Source organism: Rhynchophorus ferrugineus, unplaced genomic scaffold, assembly GCF_030347505.1.
Source record: "Rhynchophorus ferrugineus isolate W39M unplaced genomic scaffold, kcgeb_rfMv2 rfM3, whole genome shotgun sequence".
Lineage (NCBI taxonomy): Eukaryota > Metazoa > Arthropoda > Insecta > Coleoptera > Curculionidae > Rhynchophorus > Rhynchophorus ferrugineus.
The window spans coordinates 14,971,538-14,985,808 of record NW_027472582.1 but is presented as its reverse complement, the minus strand read 5'-3'; the positions used below and the strand labels follow the sequence as shown (position 1 = coordinate 14,985,808).

Sequence of the window (14,271 nt, the reverse complement as noted above, 5' to 3'; positions counted from 1 at the left end):
CTACTTTAATTTTGTATAAAATAATTATGTTCCCAACAATATGTTAACTTAACTGTCGAGAATTTGAAATGCGTGATTTCCTTGGTATATGAACGATGTAATTTAATATAAACAGACTGATAGTCACTTTTTATATGTTTATTTCGATTTTAAGGGTATTTAAATTGAACATATATCATAGATTTGAAGTTTCTCTCAAAAGTTTATTAAAAGTATTTAGACACCTTTAACAAAAATGCTATGCTAAAACGAAAAATTTGGGAATTACTTTAAAATAATAATGACGAGATTAGTTTCAATGATCTCAGAATTGTTTTAATTTAAGTAACACATAATTTGTAAATATAGGAAATAATAAGACTTTAAAAACTATTTATTTTCCAAATTTATTTTATCCGATTTAAGAAATCCATATTAGAAGAAATTCTTAGAGGTAGCTGTTGAATCTCAATTTGGAATGGCCTCCTACGATTCAAAGCTGTTTTTATACAAATAGTGCAGAAAGTCACAAGGAACCAATGCTGTTTGAGAAGTAATATTGTCACACTAAAAAGGCGAAGAGTTACTTGGGAATAATTCTGACTGTTAAAATTGATTTTTGAGATATTACTGAATAAGTTTTCCCAAAATTGGTGGAACAATTTGATTCTATAAACACGATCTCAACTGAATATATAATTTTAAAAATAAGGGAAATCAAACAGAATTTTACTGTTATTAAGTTAAGTTAGTTGTTTTGAGTTATCAAATTAATCTATGGAATAAGATATGATATAAATGTACTATATATATAAAAATCAATGCAGATTTTTAACTATTTCATCTGTTATGACCTAAAATTATTTTATAATATTTTCCAAGAATATATGATAAAGAATTATATTCTTCATGATCTGTACAGAAGCCCTGAACTGAATACTGTTCAGGAACCAGTTATTCCCATCTTTTCAACTAGATCTACTGCTACTTTTATTTACCAACAAAATCTAAATATCTACTTATTTTACGGGGCAACTTATATGCATCGGACGAATTAGATCTCATAATTGTATATTAAAATCGGATTATTCGGATTCCCATTATGGTCCTTCCAATAAAAAAAGCCAACGTAGGTCATAGATGTCGCCGAATTATTGCAAAATGCAGTTCGTAAAAATCTAAAATGCATTTTAAATTCGCGCGGATACAGAAAATTGATGTGTCGGAACATGTAACGGAATCAATCTATAAAATTAGATTTTGTTTGGTAGTGGTCGACCCTGTTGTCAAATGTCCACAAAACTCTTCAAAACATTAACGATAATAATTAGAAGTTGCAAAGCGGAAAGGGTTGTGAACCAAAATTAATGCGGCAACATTGCGATATGCTGACGTCATAAACTCTGATGCCGTAAATTCGCTGTTTTATGGATACACTATATAAAATCCCCGACAAATCCAGCCCTACGATGTTATATTATTTAATATTTAAATGACTCGTAGGGATTTTCTATAAGTTAAGGCATTTTACAGAGATAATCATATCCGATAGGTGTGGATCAGGTTTTTCGCAAATTGACATTTGCAGATTTGACTTATTTTTGAAACTCTTGTCAAACCTCAAATTAACACTCTGGTAAGTACGTACAGTCCGTTCAATAAAACAGTAAACTCACGCCATCTAAATTTATGAAGTCACAATGTTGCCACATCAACTTTCAGTTTTAGTTCATTTTGGTTTTGATATATTACAACATTCTAATATAAATAAAATAGTGAAACAAAAATAATGTTATCAAATATAATTGTTCTTATATTATAGTACATTTACAAATTGCGATAGGCAATACATTCGACATCGTGATGACGTGAGTTCACTGTTATTTTGGATAGACTATATGTTAAGATTACAATAGATAATATATTATTAATAATTTTAGTGTGAAATATGTAACTTTAAAATTTAAGAAGAAATAATTAACATAAATAAATATAATATATGTAATAAATAATACGTAAAAAAATCGATTCGACCGATGTCATTTTCGTTGTTATTTCTGATGCTTACTCGGGTGTTACATCTTGCAGTAGCATTCCGGGCTTCTTTAAGAACAAAAGACAGAAATATCTGAAGATGGCAGATGGGTTTATGTCGAAATGTCGTGAAGATATTCAAGGTTCTTTTAAGAACCAAACGCGGATGTAAGCCCGTAATTTTTTCGTTTTTTGTTATTGTTCCTGTTTACCATGTCCTGACTATTATCAATCGATTTTCGTTTCATACAATTAGTAAATAAAGTCCCAAGCGGATGACATATTGCTTTGTTGTCTGATTATTAACATGATAACACCATTTCATGCCTTTTATAACTTGTCGTTCAGATTTTCATTACCTCGTCCCATAGACTTCGCCAAAAGCATTTCTATTTTTTCGTATAACTTCAGTTGTTTTTAACCAATAACTTGGATGCTTAACTTGAAATATTTTTCAAGCTATCACTAGCATTAATATTGATTATTGATCGCATTTTACTTACACAACGACAGTTTGGATTGAGTACTTGACTCAAACGTATCAATTTCAGTTTATGGGGATCGTCTACAACATTTTTCATCTTCGATGATCTCAGTAATACTTTCGACAACTAAAATCAGTGTAATAAGTTATCAATTACTATACTACAATCTGTTTGCTGTTACTTTTACTAGCTACTGTAAATTCATCAGCTAATATTTTCAAACTTAACAAACACAATAAAAATCACTGTCAAATAAAGTTTATTCAGCTCAAAACCCAAATAAATGAAACGAAAAAAAATATGAAGCCGATAGAAAATCGACTAAAACTTGAGATCATTCCATGTGATAATTTTAAATTACTTAACGCACAACATTAATTATTTACTCCACTTTTCACTAGCATTTTAAAGTTTTATCTTAATATTCGTTGAAATATTTTTTTTCATTAAATCCCAAAAGTAGTAAAATAAAATTAGCAGTACAAAGAAAATAGCATTATACATGAAAAGGAAATGCGTCAGAAATGAAACGAAAACAAAATAACATATAAAGTATCGTTTACATTTTCCGAAATGTGCATTAAAAACATTTCACTTTTAAGAAATATTTCGGATTTTCCGTTATATGCAACCGTTCAACACGTATACAAAAATAAAATATATATAAAATAGTAGCATATAATTTATATAACTATAAATCCAAGTTTTAGATGATAATACAGATTCAAAACTATTTGAATTTACTAAATTTTAATAAATGCCTAAACAGAATTCAAACCCGCGACTATCGTGACAGTAAGAGGACCTCTTCAGGTTATTATACATATTTTATTATTTCTGTATAATTCCGAATTAAATCTAACGTCTCCTTCGATTTATATGAATGTGATTTATATAAATAAAAATAATGAAAATTATTTTCGTTCGTTACATACCTCTGATATGTCAAATTTGATTCAATAATTTTGACATCTTTGTCAAACGTTGACAAAAACATTTGTGTAAATACATTTATAAATATTACAATGGATAACGAAATATCAATAATATATATTCGTAGTATACGTTATAATATATAAAATAATAATATATAATGAATATTATAATATCAAAAATTAGGATCCGTATGTTTTTTGTGCGCGCTTATTCTTGAGAACCTGCGCATTCATCATATTATAACGGTGAGATTTTTTTTATTAAATATAACGAAAAATTTACTCTAAAGCTAATTTAAGTTATTTAATTTCTGATAAATCATACATTATTTTGGGTATATAGAAATATTTTTTTGCCGTATATTACAATAATAGTGCAATAATTAATATTAACAATAGTTATAATGCGAAACTAATGCTCTTTATGCAACCAGACAATCAATTGTCAAACAAATTATTCCATAAGGTCAAAGTAACTTTAAAAAATTATAAAAATACGTTTAAATTCTGCATAATTTTTCATCACCAATATAGGTAGACTAATGATAAAATAGATATGAAAAAACACTTAGAGTTACCATATTATATTTTGACTAAATATATTAAAAAAATGTAGCCGTAGATTTTTTTTACAGTCGCTGCAGCAATCATTCGAGCATATCAAATTGAATCTTTCAAGTTACTAAATACCAACTCATACGCGTATTTTCTGGAGATCCATCAACATGATGTATTTTACATTATGAATCATTCAATGAATAACAATGTCTACTTTATATCTATCTGCATTTTTCAACGTTAAATGTAAATGAATTTTATATTTTCATGAGAAAGTCCTCAAACTATTCCATCTACAATTTTCTTCTAATAAGCCTGCTTATATCTGAATGCTGTTGGTTTTTAGGTTTCCTTGTATTCTCAGGTAATTTGCATAAATTGTAACAACAGGTCTATTAAATTAATACGCCCTATTTGCTTGCCCATAATAATTCGATCGGAACAACATATTAATTAATTTTAATACTAACCCATGTGAATTAACTCCTTGTCTTTTCAGTTTTCTTTTTGCTGTGCTAACCTTAAACCCCAATGTTTTCCAATATCCTCTCACCTTATTAGTTTTTCCTATTGATCCCCATGTTACTTAAGTTAATTATGTACGCTACCATTGTTGACGTTCATTTCTGACTACTTGATTGCTTGTCAACTACCCTTGTTTGAGTTTTGTTTAGAAACTGTTTATTGAAGTCCACCATACTGTTTATTTCTTGTTGTGTTTACTTATAACGAGTTTTCTTGATGTCCACGACGACTTATCCACTGGTTTTCATCATATTAATAGATCTTTATTGCTGGACGTATCACAAGCTTTTGACCGAGTATGGCATTTGGGATTAATCTACGAAATGAGCAAATTGCTATCACGAAATTACTGTCGACTGTAGAAAAAGTAGAAGCTGTCAAAAATATCTACAAATGAACTAGAGACTGGAAAATAGAGCTTAATAACTCCAAATCTGTCCATCTTAATTTAGCGTTGAGGCGAAATGACAAAAACCCAATTATATCACTTGACAGGTGCGCGATTCCTCAAGCAGAAACAGCTAAATACCTCGGCATACATCTCGATAGTAGGTTAAATTGGACACATCAACAAATTAGTAAACGAAATGATCCAAAATTTCGCCTCAAAGCTCATGAAATAAGGTTGCTAAATCACAGCAACGTGGAGCAATACAGCTAACAGGTCAACTGAAAAGTCCCCGGCCTGACACATAGATGGCGCTACTAGAATTAAATCCATATGTTTTTTAGTTAGCCCTAACCCTCAAAAGATGCGTGTATAAATATGACAGCTGTCAGATCATTAGTTTGTGAATTATAGCATTTTGAGTGAAGCAACTTTTCTTGTTATGAAAAAAAAGGAATTTCGCGTGTTGATAAAATATTGCTTTTTGAAGAGAAAAATACAGTTGAAGCAACAACTTGACTTAATGCCGAGTTTCCGGAAAATCAACCATCAAGGATTGAGATAGGCTAAGTTTAGACGTGGTGAAATGAGCACCGAAGACGAAGACGGTGAACGCAGTGGACCATAAGAGGTGGATACCGACGAAAACATTTAAAAAATCCACAAAATTATTTTGAATGACCGTAAATTGAAATTGAATGAAATAGCAGACACTCTAAAGATATCAACTTAACCTGTACATCATATCATTCACGAATATTTGGGTATGAGAAAGCTCTGTGCAAAGTGGGTGCCACGCGAGCACACTTTTGATCAAAAACAACGACGAGTTGATGATTCGGTGTAGTGTTTGAAGATGATCAAGCGAAATAAACCCTAGTTTTTGAGTCGATATGTGACAATGGATGAAACATGGCTCCATCATTTCACTCCGAAGTCCAATCGACAGTCATCCATCGGTAACTAATCTAACACAACCTGATATACACTATATATAAGGTCATAATATTGTAACAATATATTAATTTAATGCTAACACATACATCAAAAGTTCAATTTCAAGTGAATTAAAACGTTGACCATTTTAAATCCAATTAGCAATAGGGATATCGCAATTACATTGGAACACAAGCACAAAGTTTAAATAACTTAGAACTATGGATTTAAAAAAACACAAATTACATTAATATTCGTATATTTAAATAATAGAAAAATAATTAACAAAAAACTTTAATGGAATAAATCAATGACAGAATGTTTTACCGACGACATAATATACATATCATTCTTTAAAAAATTTAAACATCTTCGAATATAAAAAATATTTCCGTTATATAAAAATAGAAATTTTAATGGGGCAATTTTATTCGAAACAAAATCATCCCCGACCTTATTGCACTTAAAACAAAAAATCCGAACTACAATTTTTCGTTCTCGATTTACTTCATTAATATACTGTATAAAAAATGGTACGCAGTTTATGGCAGTTATGTTAATGTTGTTTTTCTAGTTATAATATTGACGGTTACAATACTTTGGACAGATAAATACCGAATGGTTTCCTATGAAAAATCAGATATACAGAAACCGACCAAAATATCACATAAACAACTGACACAACAATTATAAAACGTAAGCCATAAAATAAGTTAAAAATTATTAAAACGCTAAAAACTACCTGTAAAAATTAAAGCTGCATATAACATTGCCTTGAGGAATAAGTATCTAGATGATTAAATGTAATTGAAAATTATATTGATTATGAATTATTACTGACAGAATTTCTAGTTATCAATTTTTAAAAAATCATGTAATAATTAGAGCGTTACATTAAATAGTCTGAAATACAATACTCAATAAGAAATAAACCATTAAACCAAATAAATAATTGTACTAACATATATTCTAATTAAATTCTCTAATATTTGGAACATGCAAAATATTAGGTCACAAAAATGAAAACCAACCAAAACAACTTAAAACTCCTCCTAATTATTCGTTGCATTTACTTTCTACTTAGTACGTTCAATTACAACCACATTTGAAAAATGGAATATAAAAAATCTGATCAAATACATAAAAACATGAATAAAATCACAAATATAAGAAAAACGTTAAACAAAAGACGATCGAATATTATTTACCGTACAATCTAAGCAATTGGTGAAAACTATCAGAAACTATATTGATGATGGCCCTTCGTTTAGATCTTTCCAAACTTAATTATCGTACCGCTTTCTTTGATACTAAACGTATTCCTCAAACTTCCAGTTGCCTTATATATGTATATAGACATCTAAATGGACGATATGAAAATATATCTTATAAATTAACAGTTAAAATAAATATCTGTTGTATCTAGAATATTATCGGTTAATTATTTTACATTTCATCCAATACTTTTCAGTATTTCAAATAATATAGAAATGAAAATGTAAAGTTATCTACAGATGATTCTACCCTGTTTAAGCCATTCAGTTTATAAGTACATAAACTACACACAATAGAATGTTTGTCAAAAAATTATCAACAAGAAATGTATGAATTAACAGTAGAAAAAACTGAAAATATTCTATGATCAACAGATAAGTGATGTCGATGATGTATGAATATTTGTTTTGTGGCCGCTAAATATAGCCAACTAATTAAGCTTATTAATTAAAATATCGTAACGTTGCGAAATGTTTCTTTAATAAATTTGTACTTTAAATTAAAAAGCAAAATTTCCAATATTACAGGCCACTACAGATACATGATCCAGTTTTCCTGGAAGTAATTGAGCTTTCTCCAGTACCTTTTTTCTTCTAAGTTTCTTCTCTTGCGATGAAACTTCAACCAAAATCCCATTCCTGTTATCAAAATACATGTCCATATCTTCTAGTGTTCTTCTCTTAGCTGATGTGATGCTTATAGTGAAACTAACCAGGTTCTCACAAAGTTTTCTTGACGTAGTTATTGGATTATCATTTCCCGATATACCATTCCTTAAAATATCCTCCATAAGAAGTAACTGCAACTCATAACGTTGTATAGGTGTTACGTAAGGTATACCATCTTCGTTCCGCAAAATTTGAACTCTATTTGGATTGGATGAACGCAAGTCCAGTGATGTTTTGGATTTTAAAAACTTATAACCGGACGGGTCCTGTTTACCTCTATTTGACTCTAACGTTTTCGGTATCTGTTTAACTGGTTTTACAACTTTAATTTCACCTCTATTTGGATTTAATGCCTGTTTCCTAAGACTACTGGCTTTGTTCTCTATTACCGGGAGTGACTTTTTTAGCTGTTTCGGTTCATTACTGGCATGTGCCTGAGTTGGCTGTTCTATTTTTTCATCAGTCTCCACTTTTGATGAGGTAGATTCTAATATTTCATTGGATGGACCACTCGGTATCGAAACATCAGAACTTATAGGCTGGCCCAGAGGAAGTTTCGCGCTCTCTATTGACGAACTCGACCTCTCCGACGGAGTTATACTGGTTATTGAACTACGGGTTTTACTTTTTCTTGGTGGTTTCACGGGCGGTTTTTGAACCGTTTCTTCTGGCTTAACGCTTTGAACTTTTGTATCGGATTTAATTTCAGACGGAATGTGATATGGCTGATGGCTCGGTTGAGTGCTTCCTTGTTGACTAGAGGCTCCTGCTGTCCCCGGTCTCTTGGTCTTATTTTTAGCATGATCAACTGTAGAATTAACGGTGAATCGACATACGTTCGGATCAAAGTTGTCAGTTAAACCATCACTAGCAACCATAACGATGTCTCCTTTATTAATGGTAGTGACAGACAACGTAAGATTACTAAGTTCTGGATTTATACCATCTACGGGACCTAAAGCACCTAATGCATCTCTCATATCCCGATTACTATTCACATCGTGAGATCCTAAAATTTCCTGGTTTATAGTATATACACGAACACAAATTAACTAATACCTTTAGTTAACTCTCTAATACCATACTTCTGTGAATAAACATAAGCTAAAGTATCCCCCACGTTACACACGCAGCATACATAGCGAGGTTCTTGAAGACTTACACGTACACCATTATCAGTCCTTGGGGGAGACTTCTGCTTCAATGGGAGAATCACGGCAACTGTTAATGTAGTTAACATTCCCTGAAAGTTAAAGACATATAGATTAAAAAAATAAACGACCCAAGATACATCTTTGATATAGTCAAAACAAAAAAATTACAATAAAATAAAAACAAAATATATCAAAAGGCAGTTTATAATTGCTTAATTTATAATGTGGTCTTAACAATATCGAGTATATTACTCTATAGTTTTACAAAAACAGTGATTCGAAAACGACTGCAGATGCAGACTACAGACGAGATTCTGCAGTACTCAGGGCTTTCACCAATTAAATAATGAATCAAACATTCCTGTCAAAAATAGCTCAAAACAGAATAATCTTGAACAGAAATGTGCCCATATTACATGACATTTTGCACAGACCAACAAAATTCAGATGGTATGAGAGCTCGAGGTTCCATAATGATCAGATGCTCGAAGAAGCAGACATAATTTCGACATTTACCAACATGTCATTTTCGAACGAAGCTCATTTTAATCGTAGTGGACAAGTTAATCAATCTGAAGTGAGTGTAGAAACAGAAACCCCTGAGTAAGCTTACTTAATTTTTCAAAATCGTTCATTCAAAGAAGAAGTGTACAAATGAAGTTTACCTTTAGGAGGTTATAATTTTTTTTAAATATATCCAATTGTTTCAAAACATTTATTCGAAAAATGGCTTAATTACCATTATTTTTTTAAATTAAAATATCTTTTGAAACACATGGTTTATACTTGATTTTTGTGAAGTTTATTGTTGCCCATTTTATTTCCAATTCCACCTGGTTTAAATTGGTGATTTGTTATTTATAGTGAACAATATAAAGTTTCAATAGCTCATTGTATATACAATTATATCTTACCTAACCCTTATTTTCGCAGCTAGCTTTCAAGAAAATCAAACATGAATTGCCACCACATTATGCAACAACCACTTGCAATTTGCAAATTTTATATTGTATTAATGATCCTCACCTTGTTTTCTAATATAAGATCGTGAGCACAATTGAACGCTCTTAACAGACAAACAAACACCTCTCTTGTGTTAGCAATTAAATTTACATCGCCATCAGGAGTTATGGTGTCAGTCGGAGATACGTCATCAGTCTTTGTAGTAAGTTTTTCGAATGGCTTAGTATCATTGAAAATTGTTTTATTGAGATAATGAAGAGAGGCGTGAATAGCCGACTTTGCCGCTATGCTAGCCTTTTCACCTTAAAATCAGGATATTAAAATTATTCATACCATATAAATAGACGAGAAACCATAAAATGTTTTAAAAAAATGTATAGAGGTATTTTGAGATTTACCCCAATTTACACCATCGGCAACAGCCAGTATTGCTGAATCGTTTCGAGTAATGATACCAAAACAGTCAGCAATCGGATCTCCATTCTTGCATTTCGTCACTTGATTTTGATCGTACAAACTATCTGACAAGCCATAAACGTAATCTGATTTCCTATTCCATTCCGGCGGCAAAGCTGAATCGTCAACATTTACATTTAATTTTCCTGTCGTATCTTCACCTAAAAATGATCGTAATGCATTTATGAACGCTGATAGCTATTGTTACCACAGAAGAGCGATATATTAATCTAATATGCAGAGGCTTATGCTGTTTATAATACTAGTGCTTTTGAAATGTTTTATTTATTATATGAAGTGTTAAGAGTACATGCTAAATTATAATTATATTAACAATTTAAATATTAGTCGTTCTCAAAATAAATTACCAAGAAAAATACTCAACAACTATTGATTTAAAGCAGTCAATCTTCAATTTTCGTAATAGGTTAAACATAATGAGTAATATCACAAATTAACGAATAAATAAAAATTTGCAAAAACAAATATATTATTAATATTTTGATTTTGAAGGATGACTAAAAAGCTAATCTACATTTTTAAAACTATATATATTGTACACGATCTGCATTGAGAAAAATCATGTTTTAATCCACTGCGTCATCAGTAAATCTTTGAAAAAAAAAATGGATTGGATTAGCACATTACTGTGCACATTATATATTCCAGATACATAACGGACGCCACTATTATTTATTTTGTTGTTATCTAGCTTTTTGACAGTTTAATACTGGCAGCAGGAAAATCCAAAACGAAGATGACTTGCTTAGAAACAGCTGGAAAAAATGTTTCTTTCCTAAGGTGATTACTTTGTTGAATATAAATTAATCTCAAGGCGTGGATTAATTTTTACACATTTTTTTTTCAAAAAAACTGGAGACAATTATCCTCACAGTATAAATCTACATTAACTAATAATGAATTAAAATTAACGTGAACTGGAAATTCTTTAACGCCAAATTAGTTTGAAAGAAACCAAAAAAAATATCTAAAAATAGCAATGACATTAGTCTGTAAAACGTTATTGATTGAAATTAAAATTTAATAAATGATAAACAAACAATTAAAAGATATTAATGACCAGTTAACTTTAACGCTGGATCTACACTTGAACATTTAACCCGAAGGAACCGAAACAGACCGAAATATTTTCCGGTATACTCGAATATTTTAATCCAAACGATTATATTCGATTCAAATTTATTTCAGTTAAAAATAGTAAATTGGATAGAGGCTCAAAAAGGTGAATCCCAAGAAATACAATAATTTAAATTTTATCTATTTAATATACATAATATTTCTTATCTAAAAGAAAAGCACATAATAAATAATCGGTAAAACATTTAGTAATAAAATTGACTTGTAAATAATTATAGTAAATAGGTAAATCCTGGTCCTCCTGGGAAATATTTTTAAAAACCCTACCAATCTTAAGGATATTACTTTTTTAGGTAATACTTCATAAAAAAATATTCTACTAAACTATATAATATAACATAGTACCTGAATCCAAACTATTATTTATATATTTTATAAAACGGAATAACATCCAATTATATCTAGGCAAAACTGAATATTCCGAGGCTGTTAGCTGATTGACGCGAAAATGTTCAAATGCAAACCCACCATAATATGATGCAAATATATAAAACATTAATTAATCACAATTGTATTAACTTCACAAGCACACTATGTGCAGCTTTGCAGAAACCATGCTGTTAAAAGTACAATTAAAAAATATAAATGAATCTTCAATAATTGTTGGTCTAATAAAAATTATCTGAAAACTAAATATATAAACTGATGATCTTACAAGTTTCATACATCATCAGAACCAATGAGCAAAAAAAAATTAAAATATCAAAAAAAAGATGCATATATGTGAAATGAAAGTCTTAAGGGTTTTTAGTTAGAGAAATTGATATCCTTTTTTAAGTATTATTGAAGCTCACCTAATAAAAACCAATCACATGCTAAAACCAATTGTTAACCTACTGCCAACTACTATCTAAATGTGAACTAAAAGCACCTGTCTACATATAACATGTAGCACACTTAAAAAGTGTATTCAAAAAAATGCAAAAAACCACATATAGTTTCAAAAATCAATTTGCAAAATCCCATGCCTCCAAAAATGTATACCCCTGTAACTCTTTGTCCTCTGAACTTGAATTACTTTTCCTCTCTTTCTATGATGGAAAGGGTTCCCTTCACTCTTAGACTTTGACAAAGCATAATTGTTGTTTTTTTGCTTTTCTGCATGCTTCAAATCAGTTTTAGATTTTGTTATCAAAACATTGTCATTACTCTTGACTGTAGATGGTTTCACATGAGTCTTATGTACCAATTCTTCTTTTTGTTTCACTACATGTTTATCCTCAATTCTTGCTTGATTAGTTATTAATTCTTTTTTATTTAAATCAGCATTAGTATGGTTAGAGTCAGTATTATTGAATTGGGTTTTAATACCCTCCTTACTTCTTAAATTATGACAGTTCTCTATATCAGCTGAATCATGCTCAGATTGATTTTCTTGACTATTTGAATTTTTATCATTTGAGTTCACATCTTTTTTACTATCACAGTTATAAAATTCCTTATCTATTTTTGTCTTTTCAACTTCAATTGCAATATCAGATATGCTACTTAAGCTGAAGCTTTTACTATGTCTCTTTGGTTTATTGGTAACACAATATTCATGTCCAGCAACTTTAATAACCATTGTTGTATTGTCAATAGGTTGTCCTCGGACTTGTATTGGGGATTTTTTTGGCTTTGGTGGAGGTACTGAAAGAATTTTATGAATGTGATGCTGAAATATATTTTTGAACATTATCTATGCTCTTAGTTATCAAAAATATTTAACCAAAAGAAAATATACCAAATTTCCTCTAATATAATGTAATTTGTCTTAAAATGTTACATAAAATCAAAACTTACTGGATTCCTCTTCAGGAGTATCGATAAAATCAATGTCATCATCAGGTACAGAAAGGTGTTTCTCTGTCCTTGAAACTGTAGTTAAACCTCCATTTGGCCCAGAATAGCATCCGATAATACTCTCAGTTCCTGTTTGATAGTTCCCAACTTCATAATTGGGTAAATCGGTTGGATTTTTTCCATAAATTATGGGAGGCCCATCATGTAAAGTGATATGTCTAAAAAGTAAACAACTGTATATCTAATAGTCTTTTTAAATAAGCTACTGATTTTGTATGAGTCACAGTGTTTGAAAAAGTATTATCAAATAATGGTATAATTCAAAATGAAGTAAATAAGACAAAAATAAATATTTAAAATATATAAATATTCCCAAATACAATTTTAAGATAACAAATTTCTTAACCATCACATCAGTGTTATTAATAGAAATAACACTGTTGAATGTATAATAAAAACAATGTTATTTTACTTTAAGAAAAGTAACTTCCATAGAAAGAACTTCTAATTTCCATAATAAGCATACATACCCCTGCAAGTACTTTGTCACAAAAGCATTCTCGTTTATATTATTTCTTTTGTTCCTAGGTTCATTATGAAAACTAAGTTGTCTAAAATAACTTGTAAATTTTTTTCTAAGAGAAGGCATGACTAAAAAGGATATATAAAAGAATATAATAATATATTATGAAAAGACGTAAATATTTACATTGCGGAAACAAAACATAACCTACCTACGTTCAACGATCAAGACGCATTTGAATAAAGCTTGTTATAAGTTGATAACCTTCAAAAGCGGTTATACACATTGATTTATTGTTTTATTTCAATTTCATTGTTAGTTACTTTAAACTCTACACTGTAAAGCAGCACTGAATGAATTTGATAGCTTACACGAGGTTTTTAAGTTCGGCACACCCATACGTCCCTAACGTCAAAATTGACAGGATCCAATACAAAAAAATTAATAATAGG

The 14,271-nt window shown here is 30.0% G+C and overlaps 1 protein-coding gene across 6 annotated transcripts; it reads right to left on the bottom strand.

Moving 5' to 3' along the window:
• Positions 1-6,082: 6,082 nt before the first annotated feature.
• Positions 6,083-14,243, bottom strand: LOC143194343 (PP2C-like domain-containing protein CG9801). Of its 6 annotated transcripts, XM_076401042.1 has the most exons (9): positions 14,031-14,227; positions 13,827-13,947; positions 13,297-13,514; positions 12,835-13,143; positions 12,499-12,762; positions 10,299-10,517; positions 9,964-10,202; positions 8,843-9,026; positions 6,083-8,792 (listed from the first exon to the last, which is right to left on the bottom strand). In XM_076401042.1, the coding sequence occupies exons 2-9, from the start codon at positions 13,943-13,945 to the stop codon at positions 7,615-7,617; spliced, it is 2,730 nt and encodes a 909-aa protein (XP_076257157.1). In that variant the 5' UTR covers positions 13,946-13,947; positions 14,031-14,227; the 3' UTR covers positions 6,083-7,614. The 6 variants fall into 6 exon arrangements, with proteins under 6 accessions (XP_076257157.1, XP_076257158.1, XP_076257155.1 ...); XM_076401043.1 differs by lacking the exon at positions 12,499-12,762 and having other exon boundaries at positions 14,031-14,243; XM_076401040.1 differs by having other exon boundaries at positions 12,499-13,143.
• Between the last annotated feature and the right edge of the window lie 28 nt (positions 14,244-14,271).

Excerpts from the sequence above, each read along its gene's own strand:
- LOC143194343 (XM_076401040.1), bottom strand. The coding sequence starts at position 13,945 with ATGCCTTCTCTTAGAAAAAAATTTACAAGTTATTTTAGACAACTTAGT. Across the intron at positions 13,144-13,296 it reads TACTCCTGAAGAGGAATCCA|TACCTCCACCAAAGCCAAAA; the intron begins GTAAGTTTTGAT and ends AAATTCTTTCAG. Across the intron at positions 9,027-9,963 it reads ATCTTATATTAGAAAACAAG|GGAATGTTAACTACATTAAC; the intron begins GTGAGGATCATT and ends TTTAACTTTCAG.